At 35.3% G+C, this 22,927-nt stretch overlaps 1 protein-coding gene across 1 annotated transcript in view; it reads left to right on the top strand.

Annotated features, from left to right (window-relative positions):
* The window catches only part of hth (Meis homeobox homothorax), a gene marked incomplete in the record, with an annotated part of 832,122 nt that overhangs the window by 502,418 nt on the left and 306,777 nt on the right, over window positions 1–22,927 (top strand). The window contains 1 exon segment of the mRNA XM_081729908.1: window positions 11,405–11,500. Within this exon segment, the coding sequence (XP_081586034.1) occupies window positions 11,405–11,500 (96 nt within the window).

The raw sequence follows: 22,927 nt of genomic DNA, 5'->3' as shown, positions 1-22,927 counted from the left end.
TATCTCTTTATGATGTCACCCCTTCTCGTTTGTGATTTGAACTAAAAAGAATATCCAAGCGGGAAGGAGAGGAACCACGAATTAGTCTGCACAAAGTACAGAATGCCGTGTTGTGGTCATTTCGACATGAACTCTGCTCTCCCGCCGCCCTTATTCTTCGTAATCTTCTAATGTGGCCTGACTGCTTCCGTTTCTTACGTATAATATAAAATTAAGGGCGTGCGTTTTGGTCTTTTTTTTTCTTTTTCTTTTTTAACTGTGTACTTAATGACACACAAAACGCTCAACAGGTGTCACTATGCTCAAGCCAAAAGTGAATTACTTCTAGTGTCCGCCTTCTTCTGTCATCATGTGTTGTGAATTACAACACATTAGAAACTCATTTAGAAAGCTTCAGTTAAAAATGCAATGTTGCCAGCTGTGTGTCTTTGGCAGTTTCACTCAATAGTATACCATGAATGTAATTGCTTTTTATATATTCATGATACTCGATTGTCGTTTGTTAGTATTTTAAACAAGTGAATTTCGTTTCAGTCTGTGAAACAACGGAAACATTTCCAAACTACGTGAATTCAGTATTGGAACCGGAAGAAGCAAAAGGATTACTTCCGGTTGCAATATACGAGGTGTGATCAGAAATATGGTGAATAATTTTATTACAAACAAAGTACTACGTTTACATAAAATTGATTTAAGGTTGGTTTAAATGGACAAGTTTAGCCGATAGATGGCACTACAGTCTTCGTATCTCTCCCATATATGTTTTACCTTTCACGAAAATTCACGATTTCTCTTACAAATTTCAACCTAGAGACTTCAAATTTTTAGAAAAGGAACTTCATAATCTATCGAAAGCAACAATCCATGCCAATTTTTTTATTTAGAATTTTGTTCATTGTTGAAATTGCTTGATTGTTGAAATGGTTATCTAAATCTTTAACAATGGAACTGTTTCAACAATAAAGAAAATTCTAAATAAAAAATCGGCACGGATTGTTCCCTTTGATGAAGTTCCTTCTCTAAAAATTTGAACTCTCTAGGTTGAAATTGGTAAAAGAAATTGTAAATTTTCGTGAAAGGTAAAAAATACATGGGGGAGATACGAAGATTGTAGTGACATCTATCGGCAAAACTTGTCCCTTTATACTAACCTTAATCTCCTTCAAAGTACTGTCCTTGGCTAGCAATGCACTTGTCCCGAATAGCGGGAAAATAAGGAAACGGCAAAATCTCGATAGAACGGTGTTTGCCCACCACAAAGCTCCCCTGACTAGAGCTGCGACTTAACCTGGAACCAAACGCACCAGAGGTGAGCGGCCTACCACTGAGTCACCGCAGCGCACTTTTACTAAAACTTCTGCATTAGTTAAGCGCAAGTACATGAAATGATACGGGCGGCCAGAAGGCTAAGTGTTAGTGTGGAATAAAAGGGACGCGCATTAGTATCCGGCTATTTGAGGCGATCGCAAAGCGTATTTATTGCTCATGCGTACTCTTGGAATACGCTGACCATGTATTTAAATGTAGATGGCTAATCATAAACGCGAAAGCAATAAAATCGCTGAGAAAACGCCAACTCGAGCGTATTTGGTGCAGGTCGTAAAACGAAATATATATATAAACACTTCGCTTTAGCCCTGATTCGTTTTACGTATCTTAAAATCACTACGTCATTATAATAAATATACCAACTATTAATCACTAACCATAAATTGCATCCAGATATCGTCGATTTATTCTTCTGTTTTATACGTACATTAAATATCAACAGCAACCATAGCTTTTGTACATATCCTCTAATTTCGTGTGTGTATCTCTGTAAAGAGCTTTCCCATAGCAACTAATAATCTTGTCAATAACAACATGTTCTATCAATAACAAACTAATAATCTTACTCATGACAACATGTCCTGTCAATAACAGCGTTCTTTCTTTTAATTATATATAAGCTATATGCTTAATTATTGCGCCTCTGATCAGTGTTGGTAAAATAGGTACAGATTAATTATAGTAGGGATATATCGCTGTAAATGTCGCCCAGAACGGGAATTCCGTAACAGTATTACAGTGAAGGAAAGAACCCTGGATATTTTCAAAACACTCACTTTTTGAATAGCCCTCGTACTAATTATTATTACATCAATCCTCGTATTAATTATTATTATTACATCAATATAAATATTTTTCTTTTCTCTTCTTTCTCCATATATATATATATATATATATCAATTCATTTATAACAACATTTTTCTTTTATTACTAATTACATATCGTAAAACGTCGATTCATTACAAATATCATTTATGGGTCTATTCAAAATTATAAGTAATTGATGACTTACGCAGAGTTATTAGTTAATTGTTCCTCTTTTACATTGAGCGATAACATCCATGTACAAATAACATTATTTACAATTAAGATCGTCATCTTATCAAAACAACAACAAGATCAGAAGGCAATAATTACGTTTAAAAGCTTCAATTTAAGTTCACTGTCATGGATTTCAAGTTAATACAATCGAATCTCTTTTGAACATGTAAAGTAAAATAAAGGTAAACATAACATTCGGAGTTAATACAAAGATAAGATAAATTAATCACATGATAACATGTTGCACAAATATAAAGTCCAAATGAAGTATTCACAACACAACTCGTAACATCTGAGAGAATAAATTAAGAATTGTTATCCAAGTTTAATTTAGTTAACATATCAGGGTTGACTAAAGTTTCAACTAGTTTCAACCATTTGTTTTTCGTGATTTTCGAAGGTTGCCATACCTTTAGTTCGTCAATATTGCGAAACCCTATAGATTTGCCTGTTTTAGCATCAACTAATTCAAACACTTTAGGATTAATTTCCTTAACACATAGGTAAGGACCAGCATAGACATCACAAAACTTATAAATTCGCTTTAAACTAGCATTGCTTTGCGAATGGAGCTTCAGAAACACCATGTCGCCAGTTCTGATCTGATACTTATTCTCCTGTTCTTCCTTTACCTTTTCATTACGTCGTTGAAATTTCTGAGATCGACGAGTTCGAACCATACTTATCAAATGTGAGGGTTCCAAATCCTCCGAATCTCTTAACTTTATATCAAAATGATGTTCAATAGAGTATATTATATCAGTTCCGTTATGTATATTTGCCGGAGCCACTCCGAGCGAATCAGAGATAGAATAATTTAAGAAATAAGTAACTTGAGTAACATATTTTACCCAATCCGAATGTTTGTCTTTACACAAGTGTCTGAAAAGTGTGCCAAAATGGCGATGAATATTCTCCACCACGGAACTGCTCGGATGATATGGGGTAACAAAATGGACTTTGATACCCGCATTAGCCATTGATCTTATAAATGAGTCGCTACGAAACTGTGGACCATTGTCGCATAGAATATGTTCTACCGTTCCACAATGAGGTATGTATACATTCAATATACGGTATATAATGGCTGATGACGTCGCTTTTCTCAAAGGGTAGGCCACAACATAACGAGAAAATATATCCATCACGGTAAGCAAGTAGGATTCTCCAGAAGATGCCCTTGGTAAAGGACCATATAAATCTATAGACAGGAAATAGTGAGGTCTATCAGGTAGTATTGAAAGCATCGGCTTATTGACAGCACGGTTATTATGTTTAATACGCATACATTCTTCACAATCACTAATGTATGTTTTAATAGTACGTCTGAGAGATTTCCAATAAAAGGATTTATTGATTAGGTCAAAAACCTTTCGATAACCAAAATGCCCAAAATCGTCGTGATACGCCTTCAGTATCTTAGGAATTAATGTAGGAGGAACGCAGATTTTCTTGCGATCTTTAAATTTAAAGTCTTTAATCAATAACACATCATTTGAAAGCACGAACGTGGTATTCCACCCTTTGGGACAATTACAACCTGGGGCACATGACGACAGATGGTTTATAATTTTCATATAATCCTCGTGATCTCTTTGATTCTTTATCAGGTCTTCTAAATCCACATGAGCAATTTCATCCTGAAGAATCTTAAAGACATTGATACTCAAGATGCGCTGTTCTTCACCAGGGAATATTCTTGACAATGCATCCACGGGACCATTATTTATCCCTTTTATATGTTGTACTTCGAAATCGAAGGACTGGAGTTCTAACGACCATCTCAATAATCTATTGTTGTACCCTCGTATACTGCGAAGATAACGTAGCGAACTGTGATCGGTGATTACCGTAAAATGGCACCCACTAATATACGGAGCAAACTTCTGGATCGAAAAACGTATTGCTAACAGTTCGATTTCAGTAGTAGTGTACCCCTTTTCTGCTTTCTTGAGTGTCCGACTCACACAATGTATGACAGCGGGATTTTCCATTGTAGGATTAGGTTGCCAAAGAATTCCAGATATTCCCGCTAGAGAACCATCACACTGCACAAAAAAGGGCATATCATAATTCGGATGATTTAAACGAATATTCCGCATTACACAGTCCTTCAGTTGGTTAAAACTTCGTTCCTGCAACACACCCCACTGCCATGGTATTCCCTTTTTGGTAATAGAGAATAAAGGTTGTGCAATTTCAGCAAAACGGGGAATCGATTTTCGAAACCAATTGAACAACCCTAAAATTTGGCGAGTTTGTTTTACATTGGTCGGCGGAGGCAGATCGTTAATGGCCTGAACTTTGGACTCACTGAAACACAGACCTTCAGTATCGATCTGATAACCAAGAAATTCTATTGACGTTTTGAAAAATTTTGATTTTTCCAGGTTTAAAGTAAACCCAGACATTTCCAAGCGTTTTAACACAATATCCAGATATTTCAAATAATCTTGGTAATCTTTTCCCATAATTAATATATCGTCAGCATACACTATTACATTACTCCTCAGATCTTGACCCAGGACTTGATTTAAGCATGAAGCCAACGCTGCACTTCCATTGATCAGACCAAAAACTACTCGGTTATATTCGTATAGATGTCCTTCGAAGGAAAAGGCCGTGTAGGGTCGTGATTCCTTATCTAGCAGGATTTGGTTATACGCCATGACCAAATCGAGATTCCCAAAAATAACGTTCCCTTGTAATGTACTCAAAATTTCTTCTACAGGTGGGTATCTGACTTGTTGTAATTTTATACACGAGTTCAATTTACGCATATCTAAAACAATTCTCAGGCGTCCATCCTTTTTCGGTACAACATGAATGGGGTTTAAGTGAACACTTTGGGACGGACTAATTATCCCGTCACGCAACATTTCTGAGATTTGTTTCCTTACATTTTCCCTGAACCTGTAGGGAATTATATAGGGTTTAGTAACAATTGGGTTTTTGTTATGTACCTCAAGTGAATATAGGAAATCTTTACAACAACCAGGGCGGTTAGAAAATACCTTTCGGTGTTTATGCAAAATCTGTACAAATTGTGAAGTTATATCTTGGTCTTTAATTTCCAAATCATGTGAAATTTTTTGGACATAAAGATCGAACGGATAAGCTTCCTCACCTTCATCAACTAAATTATTTACCATATTGCATTGAAGCGAGCTTTCTTCCATACGAGAAATTAATTTTTGTGTTATTCTGTCAGTTAACCCAGGTAAAGTAAATGTTTGGTTCTCAAAGTTTAAAATTACACGAAATTGTGTTATGAAGTCAAGACCAATCAAAAGGTTTTCATTTAACTCATTTATTACTAGAATAGGAAGATTAATATCCCGTTCTTGCACAGACAAGACAATATGAGTTCTGCCCATAACTCGCTTTTTATGTTTCCCTGTATAATCAACTAATATCAAATTTTCAAGCTTTTCCAATCTGGGATTTGAATATTCTTTAGCAATCTTACTCCAAAATGAAAAAGACAACAGCGACGCGTTAGCTCCCGTATCAAGTAAAGCATTTAGAGAAATTCCATTAACCTTCACAGGAATTCTTGCCGTACAGAACGACTTCAAAAATACAAAATCATTGTCATAATTATATGAATCATCAATGTCATCGTCGGTTTCCCAACAACAATTTGCAATGGGTAAATACTGATATATACAACGTCTATTTACTACATCAAATTTATATTTATCATCATAGTTATCCTTAAATAAATTACCGTCGTTCTCAAATAAACCATTAAATGAACATTGAGACGAATAATCATGAGAACCTTCAGCTGATATGGGATTAACCCCAACCATATCAGCGGGTTTTAGTTTAAATTATGATTAACAAATGGGTCAATTAAAGTACATTGAACACCACAATCTTGGTTATTTTCTCTTGACCCATTTCCTGTTTCATTCATTACTTCGGTCCTATTCCGACAGTTCCTGCCATCTCGAGATCTCCAATTGAATCTGTTTTGGGTCACACTGGTATGCATGACATTGTTACTGTAATTACGTCTTCCACGAAAGTTTCTCCCGTTCATCCAACTGTTCCTCGGATTATTATAATTCGTTCCATTTCTACCGCTAGAATTGAATCTTCCATTGGCTCCAGTTCCAGTACGTATAACAGATCTCTCACTAATTCCAATGCCAGTATTGTCACGTGACCTCTCATCGCTGCGAAGATTTTCGGTATTTTCATTAGTTATATTCAGGTTTCTGACAGGAATTGGATTGGGTGGATTACGATTACTTCCGCTAGGGTTCGGGAATTGATTCTCGAAGTTCTGGACTAAAATTATCAGATGATTGAAGTTTACGCATTGAGCAGACAACAGAATCTGTTGTAATTTATACGGCAATAAAATGCGTACGGAAGCGATTATTCTGGATTCGGGCTGAAACGGATTGACGAGTTTAAGTTCATTATATGCATTGATTGTAAAATCCGTAAGAGATTTATCGACCCGAGGTGAATAGTGTCGAGTTCGCACCATCGCATCACGGTTAGCTAACAAGAAATCATTTTCGTAATTAGCCAACAAGGCCCGTTTAAATTCTTCGTAGGATTTTATATGGTCGCGAATAGCCTTAAACCACAAGGAACAAGGAGGAAGTAACAGATGTGGTAACAACTTCATAAATTTAGATTGATCTACACCCATAATTTCACACTCTGCTTCAAATTTTTCTAAGAACGAGCTTGCGGTTTCGTCACACTTACCGCTGAATTTAGTCATGGCCTTAATTTCACTGACCTTAACATTTATTTTGCTATAGTTATGTTTTCGTTGGCGTTGATAATGGTCTGGAACCCTTTCGCACTTATTTATCTCCTTTCTCCTTTTGCGATCTGGACTTTGGAATCGCCTTCTGTGGTTTTCCACAACTAAACCATCATCAGTAGAACTCTTAGAAGAAGATATCCCGTCAGTTTCTATTAATGGAGTTCTCGGGCAGTGAGGCAATGCTTCCTGTTGAAGATGCAATGTTTCCTGTTGATGATGTAATATTTCCTGTTGATTGGGAGTACCCAAAGCCTCCTTGTACATAGGATCATTGTAGTCACATTCCCTCTCTTGTAACGATCTGATTCCCTCTTGTAAGTTGGATATCAGTATGCTATGTGAATTGACCTGGGCAGTAATATTCACTATCTGATTTTTTTGTTGGGCTGTCGTCGATTCCATGGTTTCAACGACTTTCTTTATCGACTCGGTTTCTAGAGTTAGTTGATCCTGTCTATCTTGCCATTTGTTACTAAATTGTTGAAACCTGGTATCAACTTCTCGTGTCATATCATTTGTAATTTTGATGGTAACTTCATCAGCTAATACTTGCAAATTTTCTTTCAAATTGTGTTGCAAGCGGTCAAAATTCTCTTGCACACCTTGTACTTTATCTGCAAGTAATTTATGCTGCACTAGTATCTGTTCTAACTTTTCATCGTTCAGTTTTTGTTGTTGATCAAATTTCTGTTCTAGCTTTTCATCTAGCAGTCGACTAAACACATCAATAAGATTAGAATAGGAATGTTCAGACAGAGTTACGGCATTTCCAGATATGGTTTCATTTGAAATACTGGGTACTTCTTCAATCTCGGAATCCTGCATATTAGCAATTCTTTGTATTCTCTTCCCACTTCTCAAAATAGTGAAACTCATAAAAAGGTATATATACGTATGCACATAAACTCAGTTCTTACTATTCTTCGGAACTAAATAGTATAGTATAGTCCCGTGTCTTCGGCACCAGATAAAACGAAATATATATATAAACACTTCGCTTTAGCCCTGATTCGTTTTACGTATCTTAAAATCACTACGTCATTATAATAAATATACCAACTATTAATCACTAACCATAAATTGCATCCAGATATCGTCGATTTATTCTTCTGTTTTATACGTACATTAAATATCAACAGCAACCATAGCTTTTGTACATATCCTCTAATTTCGTGTGTGTATCTCTGTAAAGAGCTTTCCCATAGCAACTAATAATCTTGTCAATAACAACATGTTCTATCAATAACAAACTAATAATCTTACTCATGACAACATGTCCTGTCAATAACAGCGTTCTTTCTTTTAATTATATATAAGCTATATGCTTAATTATTGCGCCTCTGATCAGTGTTGGTAAAATAGGTACAGATTAATTATAGTAGGGATATATCGCTGTAGTCGGAACAATAGACCGCCTGCTGTTTAAAAGATTTCAAAAGGAAGGGAAAAAAGAAAGACATGTTGCCAGGCAAAGAGATTGTAGCAAGAAACAGCTGCTTGGAAGATGGTTTGTGCAGAGTATTGGAACTCTGCTATTACACACCTGGACCTGGCAAAAAGACCTGCAAACCCTGACTGGCTCACAGTATGATTTACACATCTGGTGAAAGTAAAATCATTGAATAGCCACATTGGCCGCGTTCAAATGGCTTTCTCAAATAGCCTAAGATTTAGTCACTCGGTCACAAGAAGGCACTAAGCTTAATTGGATCTTAAAGGACTCGCGAGTTTGATCATTCCTTACATATGAGGCGCGTTCGGAAAGTAACCTCCAATTGGTCACTGTACGTGAAGTAGTGGGGGCAGTGTTACAATCTTTGCACAGACGTGCGCGGTAGATCAGTCTACAACCAAACGTGGTAAAGTGAGGGTTGTCTGCTCACTAGTTCCACTTTTGTAGCGTCTCAAAATGTGTGCTGCAATAGAAAACCCCGTCAAGTGCGAGGTACGAGCTGTTATATGTTATCTTACGACAGAATAATATTCGGTAACATCTATTCATCGGGACTCTTGTGTCGTGTATGAACCAAGTGTGATGAGTGAACGAGTTGTTCGTGAATGGGTTCGTTCATATAAAAGTGGACGAATAAACATTCATGAGGAAGAGAGGAGTGGAAGGTCATCAATGGTCACTGATAAACTCGTTCAGAAAATTGATGGAAAAGTTCGTGAAATCGTCGTTTCACAATCTCACAATTATCTCTTCATGCATATGAAAAAGTGGCTTGGATCTCAGCGCTTTGGTGATGATGAGGAGCTGGAAGATGGGGTCACAGGCTGGCTCAAGGCACAGACGGGAGATTTTTATGCTGATGGAATTTCTAATAGTGCAGATATGATAAATACTTGAATGTTTATGTTGAAAAAATGAGCAAACGAGTAGTTTTCAGATGTATATAATACATTCTTGTTATTTACTGTGGTGTTTCTTTTTTCTTTTTAACCAATCGTAGGTTATTTTCCGAAAGACTCTCGTAAATTGATAGTATGTGAAACTTTAAGGATAACAGTTAACTTTCATTTCCGCACATTCATTAACAGATAAAGCGGAATTAAGTCAGTATTCATTTGCAAAATTATATGTACTTTGTTGCCATTGACACGCATTGAAAGAGAATATATATAAGAAAGGACGACCATCTGTTTGTACCCAGGAGGCATTGTGAACATCATCTGATAACGGACATTAAGAAATGTCGTTATATTCTGCTCCAAGAAATGTCATCCATTATTTTATTAAATGAACATTATACATTAAAAAGAAATAGCCCATCAAAGAAAGAGAAAAAACAGGAGTCTCTTATGTAATAATTGATAATTGCTCTATCATTATGTTTGGAGACAGATTGCTCCTGTGCATTACCACTTTAACTTGGAAAATGTCGCCTTCTAATTAAGGCCACGATTTTTTCCTTTTTCTTTTTGTAATTTCTACGAAATATTTATGTGTAACATCTAAGAAATGTCCTCTCACAACTGTTAATTGTCTTGTGAAATTTTTCTCCATTCCATCGTGAGTATATATAACACTTCGTCAGTGATAAAACGGTGCTCTTAATGGTTTAGATATTCGAACATGCAAACCATGATATATGTCATGAAAAAAAAAAAAAAAAAGACAAAATTAAACGTGAAATTTTAAAACAAATGACAACCGTGACGGTGGTTGTTCACGTTTTGGACTTTCTCATTATTCCTTTTATTCTTTTTATAGAGAATGCAATGACGATATACATATACCAGAGGTTTTTCATTGGTCTCAAAGTATTACGATTCATAGCATTTCTAGGCCCGTAGCTAAGGAGCATGATTCAGTTGTTCGTTTAGAAAAATCCTGTGTATGTTCTAACAATTAAGCAGTGAAAATGTAAGGTGAACTCAAAAAATGAAATGAAATATTTGAGTTTTACGTCCCACATTTATGCCGGTTAGGCTAAAGGAGACGGTAATAATGAGAAATGAATGAAATGATGGAATGAAGAAAGTGGGAGGAAACGAGAGAAAGCCGAGAAATCCCACGAGCACGGTGTTTGTCTACTACAAAGTCCACACGGCGCAAGCTGGGATCGAACCAGGGACGCTCTACCACTGTGCCTTCTAAAATTACAGGTGAACGCTCTACCACTGTGCCTTCTAAAATTACCTTATATTCGCCTATTATCACAAGGACATAATCATAATCGTATTCAGGCTAAAATTATTGTACATCACGATAAATTATCGTACGGTTTCAAGCCTCAACACGTTCGTAATTTTCAATCCTTTAAGTCAATTAACCTGGTCCTTTAAGTCGATTAATTTAAGATTGTAGGCCATATTGCTACATGTGTATTTTAACTTACAGTTTTAAAAGGAGAGATTTTTCCCATGAAATAATATATATAATTTGTGGTTTCGTTTGTACCATTTCTTTTTAGATTTTCCACGTTTTCCGTATTTTACGTAATAAATAAGAATTGTTCATTTTTGCTAAGCAATGGTTTCACAAGACATCAAGATTCCATTTGCAGAAGGGTTCCGTCCTGCCATCTATCATTATGGTTTCTTATGATATAATTTAGTTATATCTTTAGTAGTACGATTGTTTGATATATATTGTTCTCGTTAGAGTTAATCGTAGCCATTACGAATTAGGATATAAGAAGGTATGAGGCCTAATTTGACATTTGATTTATGACCAATGCTTTTCTTCTTTCCTTGTAGGATTAATTTTTGTTTTTTCTTCTTTTTTTTCTGCAGGTAAGTGGTGTCCAAGGCGGGAGTGGTCGGCGGGGGACTCGCGAGGGGATTCCAGAAGGGGGGTCCTCTACTCTTCAGTGTTCCTGGGAAGCCCCGGTAAGTCCCGCAAACCCCCTACCCTTCCTGCGGCACCTCTTGTTACTGAAGGAAGTGAACATCACACGACACCTTATTACAAATTAAATCCTTTTACCTCCCCATTGCGTTTATTTATTTCAATTATTAACACCAAGGCGTTACCTCAGCCAAATCAAAACAATTTTATTAATGTCGTGGTATACCGATACTATATTTATGAAACATTTTTTGCCTTTTTTTCATATATATCAAATCAATTTAAATATGTACAGGTTCATAAATCTAATAAAGGATTGACAATATCAACGAACACAAACAGATCTGTTTAATTATTTTTAAGGCAACTTTATGAGGAAAAATCTTTTCACCTAGGAAGGGAGGACAGATGTCAACTCACTGACAAAAGGGGCTGTAATTTCAATAAACCAAAGTTTAATTATGATTGATATCGCGAAATCAGAGACGTACGCTGGGGGTCCAGCACCTTCTCGAAATCCAGACTTTTCTATAAATTTAGAGTAATTTTACAAATTTTAATGTAGTTTGAAAATGAAATGAAATCTTCCAGTGTTACGTCCCACGGTTACACCGACTAGGCTAAAGGAGGCGGTGATGACAAAAATGAATGAAATGGTGGAATGAAGAAAGTGGGAATAAATGGGAGAACCCCAAGAAAACCCACGCACACGGTGTTTGTCCACCACAAAGTTCGCTTGCCTTGAGCGGTAATCGAACCACGGACCGCACACACCAGAGGTGAACGCTCTACCTCTGAGCCACCGCCTCTCATTTTAATGTAACTTATTGAATTTGGACCTCCTGAAATAAATTCCTCCGTACGTCCATGCTCGAAATCACTAAATTCAGATCATAAATAGTTATAATTAAATCAAAGAATTAGGTTGTAGCGTTTCGTTGCTATTTGCGTTGAAATAATGTGAAAAGATGTCAATTTAATTAAATACAAAATGTCTATAAATGTTGTTACTTGAAGGCTAAAGAAAATTGTCATCCTCTATGACGTCATATGAGCATAAATTAATATTGAAAACGTTCGTTACTTATTTCTTACTATACTCGTTATGCTCTATCCTTTATTTTCTGTAAGTCATAAACACTGTTTTTATATATATATATATATATATATCAGAAAGAAACATTTTATACTATTATACATGATCAAAATTGTACGACGTGACTAACATGAATATAAATTATATTTTGATTGGATTTAGTTACGTTTCAATCATTAGCATATTTATTGGGACATTGTTCTTGCTCAGTATTGAATAATTCCAGGCTGATTAACAAAGAAAATAAACAGTGAAAACTTTTTTAAATTTCGTTTCAAATGTGTAAAAATATAATCTAATACTATCAAAACAGAAACCAGCATTAAACTTTGTTAACATCCGGTGACGCTCGATTTTCATCTTCTTTTGGTAATAAAGGTGTCATTCTTTTTGTGAATCAGTGTCATGTAGAGTTAAGTAGTCACATTCAAGTTCGTCAAACGTTGTCATTCTTAGTTGCTACAACAAATAGATAATACTCTTTGTCATATTTATTGGCTACAATGAATAAATAAATAATATTCGTCAAATGTTGTCATACTTAGTGGCTACAACAAACAAATATATAAATAATTCTAGTCAAACTTTGACAAACTTAGTGGCTACAATAAATAAACAATATGTGTCAACTGTTGTCGTACTTAATGGCTGCAATAAATAACTAAATAAATAATACTTGTCAAACGTTCCACACTTACTGATTACAATAAATAAATAAATAAATAAATAAATAAATAAATGCATAAGTAAATAATACTCGTCAAACGTTGTCATACTTAGTGGCTGTAATAAATAAATAAACAACTAATACTCATCAAATGTTGTCATACTCAATACCTACAATAAATAAATAAATAATACTCGTCAAATGTTGTCATACTTAATACCTACAATAAATAAATAAATAATACTCGTCAAATGTTGTCATACTTAATACCTACAATAAATACATAAATGATACTCGTCAAACGTTGTCATACTTAGTGGCTACAACAAATAAATAAATAATACTTATCAAACGTCATACTTAATGTCTACAACAAATAAATAAATAAATAAATAAATACATAAATAAGACTCGTCAAATGTTATATTTAGTGGCTACAATTAATAAATAAACAAGTAATACTCATCAAACGTTGTCATACTTAATGGGTACAACAAATAAATAAATAATACTCGTCAAACGTTATCATACTTAGTGGCTGTAATAAATAAATAAACAACTAATACTCATCAAATGTTGTCATACTCAATACCTACAATAAATAAATAAATAATACTCGTCAAATGTTGTCATACTTAATACCTACAATAAATAAATAAATAATACTCGTCAAATGTTGTCATACTTAATACCTACAATAAATACATAAATGATACTCGTCAAACGTTGTCATACTTAGTGGCTACAACAAATAAATAAATAATACTTATCAAACGTCATACTTAATGTCTACAACAAATAAATAAATAAATACATACATAAATAAGACTCGTCAAATGTTATATTTAGTGGCTACAATTAATAAATAAACAAGTAATACTCATCAAACGTTGTCATACTTAATGGGTACAACAAATAAATAAATAATACTCGTCAAACGTTATCATACTTAGTGGCTACAATAAATAAATAGATAATACTCGTCAAACGTTGTCATATTTAATGACTACATTAAATAAATAATACTTTGTAATCACGATAATTTTTGAGACGGGATAGAATCGAAAAAAGAAACGTTTCGCAATGGAAAGAAGAAAGGAAAAAGTTCAGGGAGGACCTAGTTATTTATTTAAAGGTTCCATGTTGAATTCGCTCAAAGTTTGAGGAAAGTCCAAATAAACATGGCCCACTACGAAGGTTTACCTGATTAAGAGGTAATAGTGCTGCATATTCATATATTCCGCGAACTCAGTACTATAAAATTAGATTTTACTAAATTACGTACAGTTAAATATGGGAATTGTTCCTTGAAAAATTGTCCAACCACTATTCGAACTGTTTCGAAGTTCTATAATGGGAATAACAAAAAGTTTTATTCCTGTTTTGGGTGGTCGTGGTTATTAAAATATTTAGAGTAGCGTACACAGCATTTTACCAAAGGGTAGTTGAAGCTACCAAATATATGTACATTTCTTAACGTGGTTATCGGGGGAAGTTAGAACCCTCTTTACGTACGTCACTGAATATTTACAATGCTTTTTTGTTTTGTTTTGTCTTGCCACATATAATATATTTCAATAGACTTAATGTTTCTTGTTGACTGGAAGCAGACAGAAATCGTAAAGGAAAATTAAACTTAGGAATGCATATAAAAGCATAAAGAGTAACATGAGGGATCATTACATAATTTCTATCATTTACATTTTCAGCGATGCTTCTTAAAATCATTTAGCGATTTAGGCTGTTTCACGTAAAGGGTCTTCACAAAAAGTTGACATAATTTATAATATTTTATGGTTTGAATAAGATATAAGTACCGATCCCATCTACCTATTCGGACTCTGAAATATGTAGCAAGATTGATTTAGGCAAATTTGCGTATCAAGGGAATTAAATTCGATAGTTTTTTAATATTAAATTTTAAATTTACATTGAAGCCTGTAGCTACAGCTGACAAAATTAACTTTTATTTATGTACACTGAGAAAAGATTTTGAACGAGGGAAGATATATTTCGAGTCAAATTAGTATGCTATATTTTTTAACTTTTCTGAAAAAACTAATGCTACAATGTTCATGGAATACGTATTACTAATACATTAAAAAAATAATATAAAATATTTTTCTGCTTGACGAACTTGAACTGTGTTTGTGTGTTTTTGTTTGTATTAATTTTATAGATATCTTTTGATATACCAATGTTTATATTATTGTCTTTTTACTATATATATGTATGTTTGAAATATACTAAGTTCTTATAACTACTGGAAGAGTATTAGGTTTTATTAAGCGCCATGCTGACATTTCGGAGTAAATATGTTGTAAATACCGTCTTTTGCGAGTAACGAAAGAAAAAAATGAACAGTTAATATTGAAATTGATTTCATATGTCTGACAAAATTAATCTTTAATTATCTGTAGTGAAGAGAAAAATTAAGTTATTATTTTATTTTCCTGATATTTCATATTGGGCTGATATTCCATCCGTCTGTTACTGCAAACAGTAGTTTTCTGTACGAAGAAAAAAATATATTGTATCGGCGTTGAGATACAATATTTCAGCGTTTTCAGATGAGACGGGGTAAGAAAAAAATAGTGGTTACTGGGAGGGTTATTTTCAAGAGAAAAATGAAATGAAATTTTACGTCCCTCGTTTATACTGGCTAAAGGAGACAGTGTTGATGAGAAATGAATTAAATTGTGGAATGAATAAAGTGGAAGGAAACGAGAGAGCCCCGAGAAAACCCACACACACGGTATTTGGCAACCACATAGTTCACTTGGCGCGAGCTGGGATCGAACCAAGGTCCCCATGCACTAGAGATGAACGCTCTACCATAGTCCCCTAGTTTGAAGAGAAAATTAATCCTTGATTTTCTGGGACTTAGTTCTCTGCGATCCTAGGAAAAGTTAAAATAACGTACCATGCTTATGCTCTTTAGGCTAAAGGAGATTAATGGAAATGAATGATTATGAAAGAATTGGTGGAATGGGAATGTGGAAGATACCAAGAAACCCTGCGGCCACGATATTGTCCACCAAGAACTCTAATATCCTGGGATTGAAGCAGAAACCCTTAGCAACAAGAGGTGATCGTTCTACCATTGTGCACTCGCATGGCAACACTTTAATTATAAGTTTTCTGCCCGCTGTTTATGTCCACTGTACAGGTCAACTTTCATCGGCTGTCTATGAGCGAGGGACATATTTCTCTATAAATGTACACGGTAGCTCAGTAGTACAGCGCCCATCACTGGTGCGAGGAGTGAATGGTTCGATTTCAGGACATGTAAGTTTATGTTGGAGAATTTCGTTTCCGTGGGTTTTCTCAGTGTTATCTAGTTACTTCCCATATTCTCATTTCATGTATGAATGTCAATCACTTCCTTAATCATCGATCTGCAGGGTCGAATCCAGAATTTTCTGACCGGGGGGTGCACAAATAGTCAGCACTAGTACATTTGATTTAAATTTGAATTTTTTAAATACCTTTAGGCATCTATAGTGTGTGTGGTGTGAATGAGGAATTGTTCTGGAAATGCTTAGTGTTTGGTCTCGGGAAACGAACCCACGACTTTCCGAATGCAAAATCAACCCTTTTTCAACTGAGTCACGGCCGCTTTGTATCGGTATAATTTTCAGTATACACAGTATGGTTAGCTTGCTACTTTAGATCAGGAATTTGTTTCATTATGGACACGGCTAGCTTCTCATTTTATGTAGTGTACATGTACAATGAAGGCTGGGGTGGTACGTTGATCCCCTAAATCCGGCCATATCCCTCTCCTTTTTAGTCTAAAAGACATAATTGTGAGATGTTTAATATTAAATATTTCATTAAAAAAAAAAAAAATGCGCCGCTCTATGCTCGAAAGTTACTGTTTACTACTAAGATCTTCTGCTGATATCAATGGTTCTGAAGCATGGACCCGTAAAGCAAGAAAGCGTCGCCATTAGCAAAATGATTAACACGTTTGTTTTATAAGGTCGAGGGCCTGGTTTTGATTACTGATAGGACTACCCTACAATAAAGAACCGTAAGGCGTGATCTTCTTTAAACTTTCAATGTTAAGACTCCAAGAGAGAGAGAGAGAGAGAGAAGGTATCTGACAGTTGACAACCTGACAAGAAAGAATTTATTGCGTCCAACATTTTTTGTAAACGCACTTTTTATAGCCGTTTCCCTTACGAGGTCTTAACATCTGTTATGACTGGAGTTTACTTGTGTTAAATGGACGTTTTAAGCAAAACTCAACCAAGCCTGAAATGAGGCTACAAACTGACTAAATTCTATTCAAACAATAATCACAAAGCTGCGTGTATTAAGTTTGTTTCATTCAACACGAGATGAGATGAGATGAGAGTTAAATAACTACACAAAATATAAAGAGACGGGCTCTTAAAACTCTCCGAAAGCATTGCAGACGGGTTGGCAGACACAAATGGTGTGAGTTTCAGATATTTTGCGCGCGCAACACGCCATTTTCCGTCGCCATGGCAACGTGTTTGTCTTGATTTCGTAGCAGTGTTGCCAATTCAACAGTTTTAAAGGCTAAATCTATCCGTTTTTCATGTACTGATTTCCTAGAGAAAATGTGATTTGGCTATATATTTCTGCCAATTCTACATGCCTTAATTACGAAGTTCTACCCATTTGTTGTTACCAATAATTTAATCTATCTTCCAATCAAAATTTCCCTTTTTCAAAAAAAAATCATGAATTGGGACGAAGTGTAGCTTTTTATTTTTGTAATCATTCCGCTTGCAGTAGCATTTAGAATAGACAGAGTCTTACCGTTTCACTCTTACCTGTGCGTTACAGTCTCACGGTAAATGAAGGTTCAAAAAAACAATGCCGTGTCATAGAAAATCAGCGCCTGGGGCGAGAGTATACGACGGCGCCCACGTACATATGAGTGAGGTCAACATCCCAGTAGCGAAGCGCCACCATGGTTGGCGCGAATCGTTTCAAAAATAAACCCTGCTTTTCTTTGATTGTGAACACTCTTTATTACTTTTTTCCTTCCATTTTATGTATGTTCACACTCATTTTCCTAACATGAGTAATATTATAGGACCACTTCCTAAAGCAGGAAGAGGATTTAATTACATACTAGTTGTAGATTGAAATATACTGTTGTTGATGTAAAATATTTTAAGAAATGTTTCCTCTCTCTTTTCTTCTTTTCTTTTAATTTTTCCTCCCGATTTTGCGCCCCCTTTACTTCGGCGCCCAGGGTCGTCGGTTCGCTTTCCTCCCCACGGCACGACATTGCAAAACAAAATCGTTCTTCCCCAGTTAATTTGTATAAGATTTCTTCCGAGTACTTTTAGACTCGACTGTACTTTTTTTTTTGGTTAGCGTGGCTATATTTGGTTAGCGTTCGGCACGGGAGATCAGGATTCCATTTCCGATGAGAGATTATCTATTTCGGATCGCAGGTTAAATTGTAGGTCCATGTCTTATATAGCCTCGGTGCTGAAAGGGACGCTGAATTTCAATCCATCCAAAAAAGTATAGCCAGAATTTCGCAAGATTGGAAACAAAAATAAATAAATAAATAAATAAATAAATAAATAAATAAATAAATAAATAAAGGAGATTACTTCTATCTACTTCGCGAGCAAACGGTACTATAAATATTTTTAAGTGTGAATGGTTACACTGAGAAAAGAAAATATGTGACATACGTTAAAACGAAGGTTACATGTGTAAATTCTGTAATTTTTGGATTTACCGTACAGCAAACGTATAACTGAAAACTATATTTTATAATTACTTTCTGTACAAGTGTGCCAAATAAACTATTTTCCGTACGAACGAAAGAACTGTATATAGGCGGTCAGAATCTCACATACAGATGGACGTATGTAACATACGTATATGTATGTAGTATAACTGTTAGATGTCAGGCATCATGTTACATTTTGTAACACCTAAGGGCAGTGCGTATGTAGCACATGGATAACGTATGCTCCGTACTGATTTCCGTATTAAACATAAGGATTCTGTATATACCACTGTCCGGATAATGGATTTTTCTCAGTGTAAAGTATTACAGTATATTTTAGGCTAGTACTAGAGTTAGTTAATATTTTGTTTACTTTATTGATAAATTATAGTAGGTATAAATTTAGGTTAGTTTAACCATATTTGACTAGATTCTATGGTTCGTTTATCTACTTTCTGAAGGGACTCGTTGGCAACACTGTTTTTCAGAGAGGGAGTGAGTTTGGAACTATGTTCTGTTGAGTTCGGCGCCGTGAGTTTCGTTTTTTCTCTTTCTCTCTCGCTCTCGCTCTCTGTGTTGTAACCATAACGACATCGGTGCAGTGAGCGCGCGAGCGCGGATCGGCCCAATCGGCCCGTAACAGATGGGCCCAGCGACCGTGATGGACGTGTTGGATAAAACCAACTGGAGCAGAGAGGGAACAATTGTGCATAGGGTGGATGGAGGATGCGCACAGTGGAGGGGGGCGCTTTCGGATGAAGGGGATGAGGACGCGCAAATGCTGCTCCTGCGTAAAACTAGCAAATTGCGCTTCCTCTGAAGTGTAAGTACACATAACATAAAACTCAAATGGTACATTCAAAAACAATTTTATTCAACATAAGTTTTTATTTTTATTTTCTCCTACAGTAAACAGACTTTTTAAAAAACACTATTCTGGTTTGCAACGGCACATCAAAATGTGCGAATTTATCTAACATAAAAAACGTCATTCCACTAAGCTATACCCATGATACTGATTACCTTTATTATCGTATTATAGATTAAACCACTACACAAACCGTCTTAATTGTAATAATACAGCTTTACACATCTCAAAATGAAATGGAGAGACTCAAGTTTAACGCCGTAAAGGATAAAGGAGACGAATTCTAAATCTAAATACATGGTGATGAAATAATTGGTGCTATGATAAAGTGGGTGTATCAAACGTAAATTTACAATTAACTGACAAAAATGTTGTCAGCACGTCTTGCAAAACTACACCACGCTAATGAGAAGTGGAATTTATGGTGGACAAACACCTGTGCGTGGATTTTGTCTGGGTTTTCCCCGCTTCCTCCCATTTTCTTCATTCAACCATTTCATTGATTGTCATCATCATCGTCTCGCTGAGCATTATAGCATAATTATGAGATAACCTATCTCTCTTAATTTGATAATGATCCCTTGGCAATATATTTGATAGCTATTTAATATTGTTTTATGAAAAATCAAAGATTGCTATTAAAACTTATGGTAGACGTATGATATCTATGGATTTTTCTTAATAATTCACAAAATTATTTTATAATATATACCGGGTAGTTCATAGCACACCAACAACGTCTGGGAAGTGATTCCTGTCACCAATATAATAACAAAAGTTCATGTATAGGTGCTTAGTTTCATCGCTAGAGCTGCCCAAAAGCACGGAAAAACTACATTGCAATACGAGTTATTTTGAACACGAGAAACCATGGAATGCGGGTCCATATCAGCGTAAAGGAAGTCACATATGTGCCATCCAAAAGTGCATATTCCAGTAATGTGCAATGCGTGCTCAAGGGACTCCAAACAGGACATAATTTTCAGGCATATTCTGAACAGAATGCTGAGATATGCTCTGATTTAAAGATAGGTCTAAAAAAATAGTCAAAAGGCAAGCCTTTACACCAATGAATACGGAATACTTCAGCGGGAAGTTGGAAGTGTTAGGGGAACGCAAGCTCCACGATTCCTCGTGTTCAGAAATGCGCGTGGTGCGATGTATTATTTCGCGCTTATACGTGTAAAAGAAACGTGAAATATACATACCATGGAAGAACACATCACACCATTCGTTGATACCCTTGTGTTAGGCAACCACTAAAAGAGCTATGCATAGCGGGTTGACGGACATTGCAGGCGTTTTGCTTTAATCCGAATGGCAAAACTTATTGCATGCTAGTAACTTCGAAGGCCTGTAGAGTGACAATGAGGCGTACTGTCATATGGATTTATAAAGAAAAAATAAATATCGTTTCATGAAAAATGTTATAATTGAAGACTCATTCCCTTTGTGAGTCCTTCCTTCCTTCGCTTGTGTCTGTAAAGGGACATGTGCAGATAGTGAGGAAGTGGGAGGAAGGAGGTTCGTGCGCATATTAAAATGATGCACTGTGTAGACAGCACAAGTTCACCTAGTATTATATTGATTCTTTGTCACAGCAGCTCAAGAAAGACTATGGTTTAGAAATGACGCAAATACAACATTCACAAAGGTACTACGTTGAAACTGAAAAAAAATCTGTGACCTCATGATTCGTATTCGAAACTCAAACTTGCGCGTTAAATGCATTCTCATACTTCTAGTTCAAAATTTACAATTTACTTTTTTTTAAAAAAAAAAATATCAAAAACCGCCTCCTAAAATATTTATAATTATCGTTGTAAATGAAATGTTCGTTCCGTATAAATATGATTAGTATGGTTTAACGGGGGATCAGGGGCGACATTTAAGGGAGGAATTGAGAGAAGTTTCCTACCTAAATTTTAGAGTTACTTTTAATCAATAATCTAGTAATATGCTAATGAGAAACATCAAAATCTTCTCATACTGATAGAGATCGTGCTTCCCAAAGAGAAAATATAAAATGTCGTTCTGGGAGGAACTCTTGTGTTCCATACGAAGATAATTGGTTCCATACCATACTGACAGATCTTTTTCGTTTAGTATGGTGCACTTTTTGTATACATTATGACAGTGATATCCAGAAATCTTCTTCATTTGATTATTTTGATTTTATATTCTACTATTGCGTCCAAAGGACTTGGGGACAATGTGTTATTGTGTGAAAATAAGAGATGAAATGATGTAAACTCTTCCGGTTAGACCCAAACACGTCACTCTTGTGTTGTAATCGTGAACACAGAATCTTAGACTACTGCGCGTTTTCAACACAAAAGTGCATCGAAACCCTGAGAGATTTTTTTTATGCCACTAAAATACATTGGTCACTCATGTTGTCATTTACGGATAGTTGTGCATTAGTTGTAGAGCAGCTCTTGTTTGTGTTATACGAGGGGCTCCAGGTTCGATCTCAGATTATGTTAGTTTGTAGTAGACTAACTAGACCGTGAGTCTTCCCTGTTCTCCCACATTCTCACTCTACAGGCCAATGGCGTGAGACGTAAAACTACGATTGCATTTGAGATTGGTAAAGTCACTGTATTTATTGCAAAAAAATGTTCAGTAAAGTTTACGACTTTTTACTAATAAGAATGATGCTCATGATTTCTCCATTAAAGCGTTAACAGAATTAATACAATGAATATTAATAAAAGTAGTAATCGTCACTAAAATAATACTACGTATCAATTGGTGTCCATTTTAATGTCATTCATATTTCTTGTGTGTAAATTAACAGTACTTTATTGTAAATGAACAGCACTTTATTGTAAATTAACAGTACTTTATTGTTAATCAACAGTACAATCTTTCGCAAAAGGATTGTCAGTCATTGTAAATTTCAGTGCGAAGTTTTACCGTTAAGAGGTTTGTAAAGATTGTACAATTAATTTTCTGAAGTTAATGGTCAAATATAGAAATATTCATAATCTTTAAAATTGCTGTCAGGTTAAAAAAAAAAAAAAAAAAAAAAAGCTTGGAAATGCATATTGTAAAATCATACGTTCCGCTACACCATTAATCATGGTAGCTGTTTCTTGGTGGA

This window comes from Thermobia domestica, chromosome 11 (genome assembly GCF_964235325.1).
Source record: "Thermobia domestica chromosome 11, izTheDome1.hap1.1, whole genome shotgun sequence".
In the NCBI taxonomy this organism is placed as follows: domain Eukaryota; kingdom Metazoa; phylum Arthropoda; class Insecta; order Zygentoma; family Lepismatidae; genus Thermobia; species Thermobia domestica.
This window is presented reverse-complemented; position numbering and strand designations above follow the sequence as displayed.